Raw genomic sequence first — 16,387 nt, 5'->3', positions numbered from 1 at the left:
AATCAATCAGTGTCTTTTCTGGTCACGAATGCTCAAGAGTCATGACTCACTCGGGGGGTCGTAATTCCCTCAGGAGCACGACACACTGTGTTCAGGCATTGCAACAGCTATTGTCCAATCAGCTCCTGTTCTCACCCGCTGGCTGCACACCCTTCACTCCAATCCCCCACAGCCTTACTGCCCCCACAGTCCTTAGTCTGATAGTGCTAGTTGTTTGAACCATCGATCTTTGCTGGTGTCTTTTCCGAATACCCATTAGGCTATGCTGTGATCTGGAGGATTACATGCCTCAAGATTTGCTGATCTCCACCACATGGGTTGCATTTAATGTTGGGGCTAAGTGGATGGGGGGGCGGGGAGAGGGGGAAAAAGCAGTGGGCTCTTAAGTATTTACAAACCTTTAAAGGCGGCAGAGCAGCTTGATAAGGTTGTACCCAAAGCATTTGGGATATTTAGCTCTGCACAGAGTCAAAAAGCCCCAGCAAAACTGGAGTCAATGGGAATCGGGGAGGGGGGAAGAGGAACATGCCACTGGTTGGAGCCGTGCCTTTTCAAAATAGGATGTGGGCTTCGCTAGCTGGACCAGCATTTGTTGCCCATCAATGTGTACAAGTCAGGAGTGTGAAATACTCCCCGTTTGCCTGGATGAGTGCGGCTCCAACAACACTCAAGAAGCTCGACACCATCCAGGACAAAGCAGCCCACTTAATGGCCTCCCCCCTCCACAAGCATTCTAATCCGCGACCATCAACGCACAGTAGTAGCCGTTTGTATCATCCAAAAGACACATTGCAGGAATTCACCAAGGCTCCTTCGGCAGCACCTTCCAAACCTACTACCACCTAGAAGGACAAGGGCAGCAGATACCTGGGAACTCCACCACCTGGAAATTCCCCTCACCATCCCTGACTTGGACATATATCGCCATTCCTTCACTTTTGGATGATACAAACGGCTGCTACTGCGCGTTGATGGTTGACAATGCTTTGTCACTGGGTCAAAATCTTGGAACTCCCTCCCTAACAGCACAGTAGGTGTACCTACAGCACATGGACTGTCGCGGTTCATGAAGGCAGCTCAACTCCAAGCAAGATGGCACAGATGCTCTTCCTACATCTCTTGTAACCATATGAAATGTATTTACATTATATATTTATGTATGCCCTAAGTTTCTTTTCATGTATGGAATGATCTATCTGGACTGTACACAGAACAATACTTTTCTCTGTACCTCGGTACATGTGACAATAAATAAAATCCAAATCCACCATCTTCTCGGGGGTAACTAGGAATGGGTAATAAATGCTGGCAATGTGCACATCCTGTAAATTAATAAAACATAAATAAGAACAAGGAAGTCAGCTAAACTTTCCAGTGCCTGGTTAGGGAGTTAGATCTCAGCTGGAGTTTTGTGTGCAATTCTGGACACCGCACTTCAGAAAGGCAGTCAAAGCCTTGGAGAGAGTGCAGAGGGGGTTTGCAGGATAATACCGTGCATATTGGGCAGCACGGTAACAGTGGTTAGCACAGTTGCTTCACAGCTCCGGGGTCCCAGGTTCTATTCCCGGCTTGGGTCACTGTCTGTGCGGAGTCTGCACGCTCTCCCCGTGTCTGCGTGGGTTCCGTCCGGGTGCTCTGGTTTCCTCCCACAGTCCAAAGATGTGCAGGTTAGCTGGATTGGCCATGATAAATTGCTCTTGTTCCAAAAAGGTTAGGTGGGGTTACAGGGATAGGGTGGAGGCGTGGGCCTAAATTGGATGCTCTTGAGGGTGCACCTCAATTATGTGAAGCTCGGATTATTCTCCTTGGAGCAGAGAAGGTCAAGGCGCGAACTAATAAAGATTTTCAAAAAAATATGAGGGGTTTTGATAGTGAGCAAGGAGAAACTGTTTGCTCTGCTAAATGGATTGGTAACGGTCCTAGACTTAAAATAATTGGCAATAGCCCTAGAGGAGAAATGTTTGCACTCTGAGGGCTGTTGGGGACAATATTGAGTGTCTGGTGGAAGCATAATTCAACAGGAACATCATAAAGACACTTGTCGGTTGCATTGCCACTTTGTCACATAATTAAAGAGAAATAAATTAGACAGCTCTTTTTAAAAGATGGCACAAACTGATTGGGCCGAATGGCCTTCCTCCAATGCTGTATTACATAGGATGTAGGAATTAGGAGCAGAAGAAGGTAATTCAGCCCTTCGAGTCTGCTCAGCCCTTCAATCAAATCATGGCTGATCTCTTCCTGGTCACAAATCCACCTCCCCACCTGTTTCCCATATCCCTTTAGCCTGTTTTTATGAGAAATGTATCTACCTCCTTGAAACTATTTAATGGCTCGGACTCCACCGCACTATGGGTCGGCGAGTTCCACAAATTCTCTGCGAGAAGTACTTCCTCCTCCTTTCAACCTCTATCTGTGACCTCTCGTTCTAGATTGCCCCTCAAGGGGCAACATTTGGTCTATGTTTATTTTATCACTCCCTTTTTAGTATTGTATGTACCTCGGTCAGATCCCCCCTCATCCTTCTAAACTCAAGCGAGTATCCCAAACTGTTTAATCTCTCCTCATGGGGTCAATCCTTTCATCCCCAGAATCAATCTGGTGAACCTCCTCTGACCTGCCTTCAATGTCACCACATTCTTCCTCAAATAAGGAGACTGAAACTGGACACAATGCTTCAGATGTGATCTCGCCAACACCCTATACAACTACAACTTTTATACTCCAGTCCTTTTGCAATAAATGCGGACATTTCGTTTGCCTTTCTTAGAATCATAGAAATGTTACATCACAGAAGGAGACCATTCGGCCCATCTTGTTCATGCCAGCCCCAAGGCACCCAGGTGCCCTTTATAATCCCTCATTCCTGCACTCGGTCCATAGCCCTGTAGCTTACAGCCCTTAAGGTGCAGATCCAGGTACCTTTTGAAAGAGTTTCGGGTCTCTGCCTCCACCACCAACTCGGGCAGTGAATACCAGACTCCCACTACCCTCTGCGTAAAAAGGTTTTTCCTCGTGTCCCCTCTATACCTTTTGCCACATATCTTGAATATGTCACCTGGTTCTAGAATTCTCCACCAAGGAATGCAATTTTAAACTGTCCACCCTATCTCTTCCCCTCATAATTTTGGGCATTTCAATTAAGTCACCGCTCAGCCTTCTTTATTCCAAGGAAAATAACCCCAGTCTATCCAATCTCTCCTCCACGCTTTTCTAGCCTTGGCAACATTCTTGTAAACAGAATATTTTGTGTGTCTGACTTGCTTTGAACATGCAACCTTCTGAGCTGGAGTCCGACGCGCTACCGTTGCACCACAAGCAGAACTGCGAGTATCTAAAAAGAGCAAAGGAGGGGGAATGGGACTAAGTGAATGCCAATTTGGAGAGCTAGTGCGCACATCATGGGCCAAATGGTCTCCTACACTGTAAACATTCTGAAATCTTGTGTTAACAAAAGTGGAGCAATTCAGTTTTAGTATTGTCATGAGGATGTCACTTTATGGAATGTCTGCCTCCTTAAGTGGCTGCAGTGATGTCAGAGTGTGGGTGGAGCTTGAGCTCCGGCTCTGCTTTTTAGTTTCACTTTGGGAAAAGCTTGGGTGTGTCTCTTCTTTTTTTTTTGGTTTCGTTTTCAGTGTTGGAGCTGAAGCCAGACGGAGCAGGTGTACGGTTGTTCTCTCTGCCATGAAAATACTATCTCTTGATCATTTGGTGAATTCAGAATTCAAAATGTTCCCAGTAGTGACTATAAACCTGATGTGCTTCTGTTAAAAGGTGTTTCTTTTGTCTCCTGGATGTTGTTTGGGAAGTTATTAAGGATTACTTTGTGTTGTATTCTTTGGGGGTTGTATTCGAATTGATGGTTGCTAAGACATTCACTGTTTGTTTTAAAAGGGTTAACTTGAGTTCAGAGAATAAACATTGTTTTGCTTTTTAAAAAAATACTTTTCCATTTCTGCTGTACCATACCTGTAGAGTGGGCCGTGTGCTCCCCATACCACAATGTATTAAAAGTTGTGGGTCAGGGGAACTCCATAATACACTTTGGGGTTCTCTAAACCCTGGCCCATAACAGAATTAACAACTGATCTGGCAATAATTGTTCTGTGGAAGAGTACCAGCCACCTTTGCATGAAGTGTCCCCTAATTGTACTCCTGAAAGGTCTGACTCTTGGACTGTGTCCTCACCTTAACCACAACCTGAAACGGGCAGCACGGTAGCATTGTGGCTAGCACAATCGCTTAACAGCTCCAGGGTCCCAGGTTCAATTCCAGCTTGGGTCACTGTCTGCACATCCTCCCCGTGTGTGCATGGGTTTCTTCCGGGTGCTCCGGTTTCCTCCCACAGTCCAAAGATGTGCAGGTTAGGTGGATTGGCCATGATAAATTGCCCTTGGTGTCCAAAATTGCCCTTATTGTTGAGTGGGGTTACTGGGTTATGGGGATAGGATGGAGGTGTTAACCTTGGGTAGGGTGCAGACTCGATGGGCCAAATGGCCTCCTGCACTGTAAATTGTATATATGTATGAAATAGCTTCTCCCAATCTACCCCATCAGTTCCCCCAAATCTCTTGAAAACTTCAATCAAACCAACCCATAACCTTCTAAATGACAGGGAATCTAGTCCTAGTTTGTGTAACCTCTATCTTGACTTAATGCTTGGGCCCTTCTAGCAAATCTACACTGCACTCCCTCCAACACCAGTATATCCTTCCTACGGTATGATGCCCAGAACAGCTCCGGGTGTTCATGAACCAGAGCTTTACGTATCTGACGAATGACTTCTCCATCCTTGTATTCTATTCCTCCTCCTATAAAGGCCAGCATTTCATTCACCTGTTCAATATTTTTCTGTAGCTGGAAAGGGCTGCAATGTTTGCATTACCCGTGACTGTTTCCCAAAGAGTTATTCCTTGTTTAATCCCCCATGCTGTGGGGATTATTGGGACTATGATTGGGACTGTCTCACTGCTGCCCTCTGTTGGATGATCCTGACTGTCTTGCATTTTGCTTTCCTAGAATCCGTACAGTGCAGAAGGAGGCCAATCGGGCCATCGAGTCTGCACCAACCCTCTAAAGGAACATCCAACCTCGGCCCATTCCCCAGCCCTATCCTCGTAACTCCGCCCCTTGGATCACAGCCAATCCACCTAACCTGCACGTCTTTGGACTGTGGGAGGAAACCGGAGCACCCGGAGGAAACCCACGCAGACACAGGGACATGTTACCTCAACACAGACAGTCATAGAATTCTAATTCTGTGGAACCCAAGACGAGAATTAAACCTGTGTCCCTGGCGCTGTACAGCAGCAATGCTAACCACTGTGCCACCCCATTGCAATGTAGTAAAATGGTGTGTAATTTCCGTAAGGCAGAACCCTCCACAGCCCATATGCTAACTCGCACTAAAAGATATTCGCCCATGGTTACTGACTTACACTTGTCCCCAGTCCACTACCTACCCCTCGAAATGTTTCAAAGGTGCTGGATAAATGCAAGCTTCTAGCGGTGAGCCAGATATGAAACTGTTGGGATTCTGTGACAAAGAGCAGCCCCTAGTGTGGGTTCGGATATCCTGACATTGCCCCAGGTAGGAGGTGCTCCTCTGAGGCGAAGGCAAGTTATGGAATAGAAGGGCAGCGCAATGGTTAGCACTGCTGCCTCACTGCGCCGAGGAGCCAGGTTCAATTCCGGCCCTGGATCACTATCTATGCGGAGTTTGCACATTCTCCCTGTATCTGCATGGGTCTCAGCCCCACAATCCAAAGATGTGCAGGGTGAGTGAAATTAAATGAAATGAAAATTGCTTATTGTCACGAGTAGACTTCAAATGAAGTTACTGTGAAAAGCCCCTAGTCGCCACATTCCGGCGCCTATTTCGGGAGGCTGTTACGGGAATTGAACCATGCTGCTGGCCTGCCTTGGTCTGCTTTAAAAGCCAGTGATTTAGCCCAGTGTGCTGAACAGCCCATTATCCCTTAAAGTTTACATTTTAAGTTGTGGAATCGAGGAGAGCCTGACTGTGCCTTTGGCAGCTTGGAGATCTTGGTGTTGTTGCCGCACTGAATGGTATTGCAATAAGTGTCTACTTAATAAATGTTCTATTGTTTTTGCAGATGGCTTGTCATCGCAGTGGGTCTGATTCGTGCTGGCTTGGCAAGGGGCACATACCACGGTCTCTATCATTCCATCGAGAAGCCATTGAAGTTCTTCCAGACAGGAGCATTGCTGGAGGTGGGTGGTGCCGACGGTTCCTTTTACTCAGCTGGGCTCTCCTTTTGCAACATATGTTTTACATGGCTGCTGATAACTGCACAGTTTGCAACTCGAGAGTCACACCACTGATAATGACGGAGCAGCCTGTAACCTTCAATGGGAGCTAATGTCTGCAGACACATCAACAAGCTTGCATGCCTGTCTTGGAACTTTCAAGGATGTGTTTTTTTTTGTTATTTTGTTTTTGTGTTTCTGATGTTGATTAAGGGATAAATGTTGGCCAGGACAGCTAGCAATACCCTCCAATCCTGCTCTGAATTGTGAAGCCTTGTCTGCCTCGTTGGGTTTACAAGCAGCTGAGTTTGAAGTCTCAATCTCCAAAAATGCCGCACTGCTTTAGCAGTGCGTTGAAACATCATCCTGGATTATGTATTCGACTTGTAGAGCAGGTCTTGATCCCACGATTTACTGACTTGGTGGTGAGGAAAGTGCCCACTGAAGTGAATGTACTAAAAGGCGCGACAGTCTGCTTCAGAATGGGAATAAATGTGCTGGGAAGGCGGCCATCCCCTTGTCAGTCTTTCAGAGCAATGCTGGCCATCGCTCTAGGGCAGGGGTGGGCAAACTTTTCCATGCAAGGGCCACATTCAGAAATTCACAATTTTAAAGGGCCGCATAGTATATTAAGTAAAATAATTACTTCACCCGGTTATGATTCTGGGCGCCTCATATAGAACATAGAACAGTACAGCACAGAACAGGCCCTTCGGCCCTCGACATTGTGCCGAGCAATGATCACCCTACTCAAGTCAACGTATCCACCCTATACCAGTAAGTAACCCAACAGCCCCCCCCCCATTAACCTTAAAAAAAAATTAAAAATAAAAAAAAAATGTAAACAAAAATTTTTCTTTTAATGACTTGGTGGGCCGCATAAAGACCTTTGGCGGGCCGTAGTTTGCCCACCCCTGTTCTAGGGCAGAGTGGACTGTGTGTGATGCAGACAAGGATGAAACTGGCTTATGAAGAAGGCGCCTGAACTGGTGACCTTGCTTTTAATTCATTCACGGGATGTGGGATTCGCTGGCATGGCCCATCCCTGGTTGCTATGGCGAGCGTGATGGTGAGCCGCCTTCTTGGATCCAACTGAGTAGATAGCTAGGCAATTTCAGAGGATGCTTTAGAGTTAACCACAATGCTGTGGACCTGGTGTCCCCTATAGGCCCAGGCTAGGTATGGGTGGCAGATATTCTTCTTTCAAGGATGCTAGTGAACCGGATGGGTTTTTGCGGCAACCTGGTAACATCATGGTCATCTTTATTGATCCTCGCTTTTTAATTCTGTATTTATTTAATTGAACTTCAATCTCACAGCTAGTGGGACTTCAAATTTGAGCCTCTGGATTACTTCTCCCTTCTTAACAGGACTGTTGGAGTAGGTACGTCCAATGGACTGCAATGGTTCAAGAAGGCCGCTCCCTCCACCTTCTAGAAAGCAAGTAGGGGTGGCCAAGAAACGTTGGCCTAGCCAGAGGCACCCACGTCGTATGAAAGACTTTATTAGAAATGTAGCATAGCTAGGGAAATTAGTAGCATCGTTATTAAAAGTCAAATGTGTGGATAATGGAAACTAATATTAAACTGTTAACAGGGGCAGTCCTGTAGACCTGCGGCTGAAACACATTGTTGGGCAGAATAGGGGGATTTGAATTGCATCTGACTGCTTTAACTCCTGGGCTAAATTCCCACATGGGAGGATTGAGCACAAAAATCCCGGCTGTCTCTCCAGTGCAGTACTGAGGGAGTGCGGTGCTGTTGGAGACCTTTCAGAGGAGATTTAAAAGCGGAGGCTCCATCTTTGGCTGTTCAGGGATGCAACAGACCCAGTGTCACTCTTCAAAGAACAGCAGGGAGTTCTCTCCAGAATCTTGACCAATATTTATCTCTCAATGATATATCATCCAAAAAGAAATCTGAGCGGTGTCGTATTGTTTTTCTGTGCGAACTTGTCGAGTGCAAATTATCTGTAAACTATCTTTGTAGTGCAACGATGATTGCACTTCAAAAATACTTCATTGGCCAACTTTCTGAGGTTGTGAAATGTTCCATATAAACGTAGGTCTCCGGCCGGAATTTTCCAAAGAAATGACAAAGTATCGGATTCTAACCGAAAACCGGCATGTTTGTCTCCGGAAACACAGCTGGGGGTTGCGGGCGGGAGGAGTAGGTCGCCCCAATCCGCAACCTCCATTGGGGAGGGAAGAGAAAAATAAAGCCCCCCCCCCAATACTTCTGTGGTGGTGGGGGGCGCTTTATTTTTCTCTTCCTTCCCCAGTGGAGAAGGGTTTGGCCCCTGGGTCAAGGGGACACTGCCCAGCCTCTGCCCTCAACCCCAGGGGGCTTCAGGCGTCTCCCCACACCCGGGGTGGGTCACCGCGACCACTTTGTGTTTTGAAAAAACGGTAGTGACTCATGTTGGGGTGACATCACCCCACCAGCGCTGGAAGTACAACCATCTAATGATCTTAAAATACATTTGAAATTCATGGAAATCAGGTTTGTGCCCTTTCTGGACGTGAACCTGGTCACATCACTAGTGGCCATAATGGGATTTGCGCTCATGGCGACCAGTCCCGAAAAATCGCCCTTTGCCTTTCTATCGGTGTTTCAAGTTTTGTTTTGCCAGGAATCTCTTATCGTGGGCTTTCGTGGAAATGAACGGGAGTGCAATGTGGCTGATTTCCTGAATGGGATGTTGCAGTCAGTAATTTAGTGAATGAGCTGCTTTGTGACTCAGCAGCTGAACTTGCAGACCTGCTCTTGTATAATTCAGTTTAGAATTGGCTGAAAGAGTGATAGTCACTGTTAACTATCTGTCTCATTTCTTCCAGATCCTTCATTGTGCTGTAGGTACGTATTGAACAAGGTAACCATTTCATTTTTTAAAACAAACTTCCGGCATAATATATTGGAATTGTATGCGCAGCAGGCTCTTCCTTTAACATTTTCCTGGTGCCTGTCAATAAGACTTTTTTTTTATAAAAGGACTACTTCTGCCTCTGAATTATGCCAAGCGTGATCTGCTATATATATATTTTTTAAACTGCCTGGTTCAGTTACTGAAATGATCAGGTTTGCCTGATCATAAGACTAAGGAGCAGAATTAAGCCACTCGGCCCATCGAGTCTGCCCCGCCATTCAATCATGTTTTTCTCATCCCCATTCTCCTGCCTTCTCCCCATAGCCCCTGATCCCCTTATTGATCAAAAGCCTATCTATCTCTGTCTTAAAGACACTCAGTGATTTGGCTTTCACAGCCATCTGCGACAGAGTTCCACAGATTCACCACCCTCTGGCTGAAGAAATTCTTCCTCATCTCTGATTTAATGATGTGGAGATGCCGGTGTTGGAGTGCGGTGAGCACAGTAAGAAGTCTTACAACTCCAGGTTAATGTCCAACATGTTTGTTTCAAACACTAGCTTTCGAAGCGCAGCTCCTTCCTCAGGTGAATGAAGAGGCATGTTCCAGAAACATATATATATATAGACAAATTCAAAGATGCCAGACAATGCTTAGAATGCGAGCATTTGCAGGTAATTGAATCTTTACAGATCCAGAGATCGGGGTAACCCCAGGTTAAAGAGGTGTGAATTGTCTCAAGCCAGGATAGTTTGGTAGGATTTCACAAGCCCAGGCCAGATGGTGGGGGATGAATGTAATGCGACATGGATCCCAGGTCCCAGTTGAGGCCGTACTCGTGTGCGGAACTTGGCTATAAGTTTCTGCCCAGCGATTCTGCGTTGTCGCGAGTCCTGAAGGCCGCCTTGGAGAACGCTTACCCGGAGATCAGAGGCTGAATGCCCTTGACTGCTGAAGCGTTCCCTGACTGGAAGGGAACATTCCTGCCTGGTGATTGTCATGCGATGTCCGTTCATTCATTGTCGCAGCGTCTGCATGGTCTCACCAATGTACCACGCCTCGGAACATCCTTTCCTGCAGCGTATGAGGTAGACAACGTTGGCCGAGTCGTACGAGTATGTACCGCGTACCTGGTGGGTGGTGTTCTCACGTGTAATGGTGGTATCCATGTCAATGATCTGGCACGTCTTGCAGAGATTGCCATGGCAGGGTTGTGTGGTGTCTTGGTCGCTGTTCTGAAGGCTGGGTAGTTTGCTGCAAACAATGGTTTGTTTGGGGTTGCGCGGTTGTTTGAAGGCAAGTAGTGGGGATGACCTTGGCAAGATGTTCATCTTCATTGATGACGTGCTGACGGCTGCGAAGAAGATGTCGTAGTTTCTCTGCTCCGGGAAAGTACTGGACGACAAAATGTACTCTGTCGGTTGTGTCCTGTGTTTGTCTTCTGAGGAGGTTGGTGCGGCTTTTTGCTGTGGCGCGTTGGAACTGTCGATCGATGAGTCGAGCGCCATATCCCGTTCGTATGAGGGCATCTTCAGGTCATGGACCAGAAACATTAACATCTCTGTTTTAAAGGATCGTCCCTTTAGTCTGAGATGGTGTCCTTTGATTCTAGCTTTTCCTACAAGTGGAAACATCATCTCCACGTCCACTCTATCCAGGCCATGCAGTATGCTGTAAGTTTCAATAAGATCCCCCATCATCACTGTTGGTGGATCTCGCTAGTGTTGTGACTCTTATTCCCCGCAATACGTCAATTCAAAATCAATCACTTTAAAGGTGTACTCTTGGGATGAAGGTGTACCCTTGGGATAACAAAGGAAGGAGTCAGCGCCACATGGCACAGCGGCTTAACCCGCACACCCTTCGCCCAAGCAGGGTGACGAGATTGCTAGGCTGTCTGAATTTTAATGAGCTGAATTTTGAATCATCCTAATCAAGTTCCCCGACGGTGGGGCATGGAATTTTTGATTTCTCGCGCCAAGAGGCTGCGGAACAGCTAATACAGGAAACCCAATAGAGGTTGTAGCTGGGATACATTGTTTAGGAGGCGGCTTCTGAGCCAGTGAGATGCTGAGACTGCATCAATGTCAATGATCGGTTTGATTCCCTGCACTGACATCTCCCATTTTGACAAATACTACATTTCACAAAGCGTTCCCGCTTGGAAGTAAAATTCACAAATAATGTGTGTCAAAGTTAATGGCTGTGAGTCCCTTCACTGCCTGTTCTCCACTGTCCTGAAACATAATGTATTTTCGGTCTCTACTCATCAGGATTTCAACACAAAAACTAGTGCATAATTATATAAGTTGATGACCTATCATCAAAGAATTTAGAATCTTTATTATTGTCACACGTAGGCTTACATTAACACTGCAATTAAGTTACTGTGAAAATCCCCTGGTCGCCACACTCTGGCGCCTGTTCAGGTACACTGAGGGAGAATTCAGAATGTCCAATTCACCTAACAGCATGTCTTTTGGGACTTGTGAGAGGAAACTGGAGCACAAGGAGGAAACCCACGCAGACACTGAGAACCTGCAGACTCCACACTGACAGTGACCCAAGCCAGAATCGAATCTGGAATACCCACTGTGCTACCATGCTGCCCAAAAGTCAGGTGCTGAGGATAGGTCATGGACCTGAAACATTAACCCTGCCTCTCTTTCTCTCCGCAGAGTAAAAGCAAAATGATGTGGATGCTGGAAATCGGAAATAAAAGCAGAAAATGCTGGAAGTGCTCAGCAGGCCTGACAGCGTCTGTGGAGAGAGAAACTGAGTTAACGTTTCGAGGCCGTGTGATTCTACTTCAGAGCTCCGTAGAAGAGTCACCTGGACTCGACATTAACTCTGTCTCTTTCTCCACAGAAGCTTCCTGACCTGCTGAGCAATTCCTTCCTGCATGTTGCTTTTGTGTTGTTGCAGGGCTGAAATTTAGTGTGTACTTACATTGGCTGCTGTAGGGTAGGTTCTAACTGCAGCTGGAACGAAACAACGAGTCAGCCTTGGTCCACTTCTCTTCACGCGGCCCTGACCCTCGAGCGTAGCCTGTGTCCCAAGACTTGGTGTTTAGATGCAGCTGAAATTGTTTTGTGCGGGGGCTGAACCCATGTGAATGCATTTTTAAAATATTCTTGGGCTAGTTAACGGCTCCTCTTTTTAGACCTGCCAAACTAATTTCTATTTAAGAAAAGCAGCATGTATCATTTTGAAGGCATAATTATATTAGATAATTATACTGAGCACACAAATTAGGAGCTTGCACGGGATCATTAAAAGCTCTTTCTAATTATCCCACTCCTCTGCTCTTTCCCTGTTGCCCTAGTTTTTCTTTTGAATTTGCTTCCACTGTCCTTTCAGGCAGTGCATTTGAGATCGTAACTTGCTGTATTTGGATTTTTTTTTTAAACCCTTTGGACTCTCTGCCAATTATCTTAAATCCGTTTGTGTATTATATAAAATGCCCTTTCTCAGTTGATTCTTCACAGCAGTGCTATGAACATGCCACCCCTGAGAACGAGCAACTCTAGTCGTAACTGCACATAAATCTCTTGTGTACTCATTTTGAATGTCGAGCTTTATAGTGTTCCAGGTCAGGAAAGGCCGCTCTCAGCACTGTTACCGATACTGCTGACGAATCGTAAACCACAAAGATTGGCAAGACAACCCGCTGGTAGATAGAACATAGAATCCCTACATGCAGAAGGAGGCCATTCGGCTCATCGAATCAGCACCGACCCTCTGAAGGAGCATTGTACCTAAGCCCTCTCCTCTGCCCTATCCCCACAACCATAGCCTAATCTGTACATCCGCTGGTTGGAGTCATACCTGGTACAAAGGAAGATGATTGTGATGGTTGGAGGTCAATCATCTCAGCTCCAGGACATCACTGCAGGAGTTCCTCAGCGTAATGTCCAAGGCCCAACCATCTTCAACTACTTCCATCATAAGGTCAGAAGTGGGGATGTATGCGGAATGTTCAGCACCGTACACGATTCCTCAGATAATGAAGCAGTCCATTGGGCTGACAAGTGGCAAGTTACACTCGCACCACACAAGTGCCAGGCAATGATCATCTCCTACAAGAGAGGATCTAACCACCACTCCTTGACATTCAATGGTAGTACCATCGCTGAATCCCCCACAATCAACATCCTGGGGGTTACCATTGATCAGAAACTGAACTGGACTAGCCATATTAATGCTGTGGCTACCAGGGCAGGTCAAAGGCTAGGAATCCTACAGCGAGTAACTCCCCTGATCCCCCGAATCAGGAATCCGTATGGAATACTCTGCATTTGCCTGGATGAGTGCAGCTCCAACAGTACTCGAAGCTTGACAACATCCAGGACAAAGCAGCCGCTCGATTGCTCCACCTTCCTCAAACATTCAAACCCTCCACCACCGACGAGCAGTGGCAGTCGTGTGTACCATCTACAAGATGCACTGCAGTAACTCACCAAGGCTCCTTAGACCACCTTCCAAACCCATGACCACTGCCATCTAGAAGGACAAGAGCGGCAGATACCTGGGAACCCCACCGCCTGGAGGTTCCCCTCCCAGTCATTCACCACCCTGACTTGGAAATATGTCGCCGTTCCTTCACTGGCGCCGTTCCTTCACTGTCGCTGGGGCAACATTCTGAAACACTCTCCCTAACAGCACAGTGGATGTACCTACACATCAGGGACTGCAGCGATTCAAGAAAGCAACTCACCACTGGCGTCTGAAGGGCAACCGGGCATGGGCAATAAATGCTGGCCTAACCAGTAACACTCACATCCTGTAAATTAATTTAAATAATAAATAATTTTATCATGGCCAATCCACCTAACCTGAACATCTTTGGACTGTGGGAGGGAACCAGAGCACCCGGAGGAAACCCACGTAGACACGGGAGAGCGTGCAAACGCCACACATACAGTCACCCAAGGCTGGAATTGAACCTGGGTCCCTGGCGCTGTGAGGCAGCAGTGCTAACCACTTGTATTGCAATGGATTCACAGCTGCAGGTCTGTAACTAATCTTTTTACCACAAGCTGACATTAGCCAATGTGAGTGATTGTCAAACAAAGGAAGGCACTTCCTCACAGGGAGAAACCATGGAAGTGGAACTATCAGAATTTATCTTTTTTATACGGCCCTTTCCATTCGTTCAAAAGGACCTGTTCTATTTTGTTTGCTGCTAACCTGCAGTTGATCCAAATTAGGAATGTGACCCCAGAGAGACATGGTGCAGCGTGTCTGTCGTAGATCATGGGTGAAGGATTGGGGGGGGGGGGGGGGGGGGGGGGGGGCTGTAAAAGTCACTTCAACTAAGTATAACTGCGCTAAGTGGGCTAAAACTATTCCTGTGTGGGAACCAAGTGCCCAACGTTGAATGGGAAGGATCGTGCCCAAGAACTGAGACATTTTTCTGCCATTTGGACAAAATCCGCCAATCGCTCTATTGGCAGATGTGCCTTCAGCGAGCTCAGCCCTAAACCTTCCCCTTCTTTCAAATTGCTCCTTAAAACCTAGCTCCTCGATTAAACCTTTGCTAGCAGCCCTGGTATGTGTTACGGTCCAAATTTGTTTGATTTTGCTCCTTAAAGGGAGTGTATAAATGTAATTTGTTGTTTCACAGGAATCGTCCCGTCCTCTGTGGTCCTGACTGGGTTCCAGGTGATGTCACGGGTGTTCTTGACCTGGGCAGTTACACACAGCGTGAAACAGGTAAGAGGGAAACGTGGGGTCGGATCGTTTGAGTAACTCTCCCATTTGGATTGAGGGGTGCACCGCCCTGTTCCATGTCGCCTTCCAAAGAGAGAGAATCTTACCCAGTGCGATCATTTGGGGTGGCACAGTGGTTAGCTTTAACACGCGTTGTGCCGATATCCTAACCTCCCATGGAATCTATTGCAATTAAGTCCAATCCTGACACGACAAGATGCAAAATCTCTCCAATGGCTGAGGTGGGTGTGTCACTTGATTATAGAATGTTATGGCACTGAAGGAGGCCATTCAGCCCACAGCGCGTGTGCCAGATGTTTAGTAAAGCTATCCAATTAATTATACCTCTCCGGTCCTTCCCCATTTCCCCAGGAAGTATTTATCCAATTTTCTGTGGATTTTGGTTGATGGTGATTGGTAGCAGATACCATTGCCAGATATTCCTCTTTTTTTCCTATTTACCACCCTGTCTGCTTCACTGAATGGAACGATATTAAGCTCAGTTGCAGCATCTTTAGTGCTTTCCCATTTAACATGGCTGTTTCCACATGCATCTGCCCTGGTCTAACATGGGACAGTACATTCACCAGCCTCGTCATTGGAATGGTAGGAACTGTGTGAAAATAATTAACAGGAGGTACCTCTTTTAGTAGTCAGAAGTGCTGTTGAGGATTGAGGGGTATTTACTGGGTGGATGTGAAGAGCATGTTTCCTCTTGTTGGAGAATCTAAAACTAGGGGTCACTGTTTCAAAAATTAGAGATCACCCATTTAAAACTGAGATGAAGAGAATTTATTTCTGACGGTCGTGTGTCTTTGGACCTCTGCTTCCACCACCTTTTCAGGAAGAGTCTTTCAATATGTTTAAGGCCGGGTTGAAAGATTCTTCCTAGGCAAGAGGGTGATAAGTTATCGGGGTAGGCGGGATATAGTTTTGTGGTTACTATCCGATCAGTCATGATCTTATCAAATGGCAGAACAGACCTGAGGGGTCAAATGGCCTACTTTAAAAAAATAAATTTAGATTACCCAATTCAATTTTTTCCAATTAAGGGGCAATTTAGTGTGGCCAATCCACTTACCCGGCACATCTTTGGGTTGTGGGGGTGAAACCCACGCAGACATGGGAGATTGTGCAAACTCCACACAGACAGTGACCCAGAGCCGGGACCGAACCTGGGACCTCGGCGCCGTGAGGCAGCAGGGCTAACCCGCTGCGCCACCGTGCTGCCCCGAATGGCCTACTCCTGATGCTAACTTTCAATTCCGGATTTTAATTAATTAAATTTAAAGAGAGAGGGGGCGGGGGGGAGGAGAGGGAGAGGGGGTGGGGGGGAGGAGAGGGGGCGGGGGGGGGGGAGGAGAGGGAGAGGGGGCGGGGGGGGGGAGGAGAGGGAGAGGGGGCGGGGGGGGGAGGAGAGGGAGAGGGGGCGGGGGGGGGGAGGAGAGGGAGAGGGGGCGGGGGGGGGGGAGGAGAGGGAGAGGGGGGCGGGGGGGGGGAGGAGAGGGAGAGGGGGCGGGGGGGAGGAGAGGGAGAGGGG

General features: G+C 47.1%; 1 protein-coding gene across 1 annotated transcript in view; it reads left to right on the top strand.

Annotated features, from left to right (window-relative positions):
• The window catches only part of hacd2 (3-hydroxyacyl-CoA dehydratase 2), a 28,463-nt gene that overhangs the window by 6,968 nt on the left and 5,108 nt on the right, over nucleotides 1-16,387 (top strand). Inside the window, exons 2-4 of the mRNA XM_038790308.1 lie at nucleotides 6,117-6,234; nucleotides 9,107-9,125; nucleotides 14,762-14,863. Coding sequence (XP_038646236.1) covers nucleotides 6,117-6,234; nucleotides 9,107-9,125; nucleotides 14,762-14,863 — 239 coding nt within the window. The remainder of the gene's footprint in view (nucleotides 1-6,116; nucleotides 6,235-9,106; nucleotides 9,126-14,761; nucleotides 14,864-16,387) is intronic.

Source organism: Scyliorhinus canicula, chromosome 2, assembly GCF_902713615.1.
Source record: "Scyliorhinus canicula chromosome 2, sScyCan1.1, whole genome shotgun sequence".
Lineage (NCBI taxonomy): Eukaryota > Metazoa > Chordata > Chondrichthyes > Carcharhiniformes > Scyliorhinidae > Scyliorhinus > Scyliorhinus canicula.
Note: the sequence above shows the minus strand (reverse complement) of the source record. Positions and strands in the feature narration are given on the sequence as shown.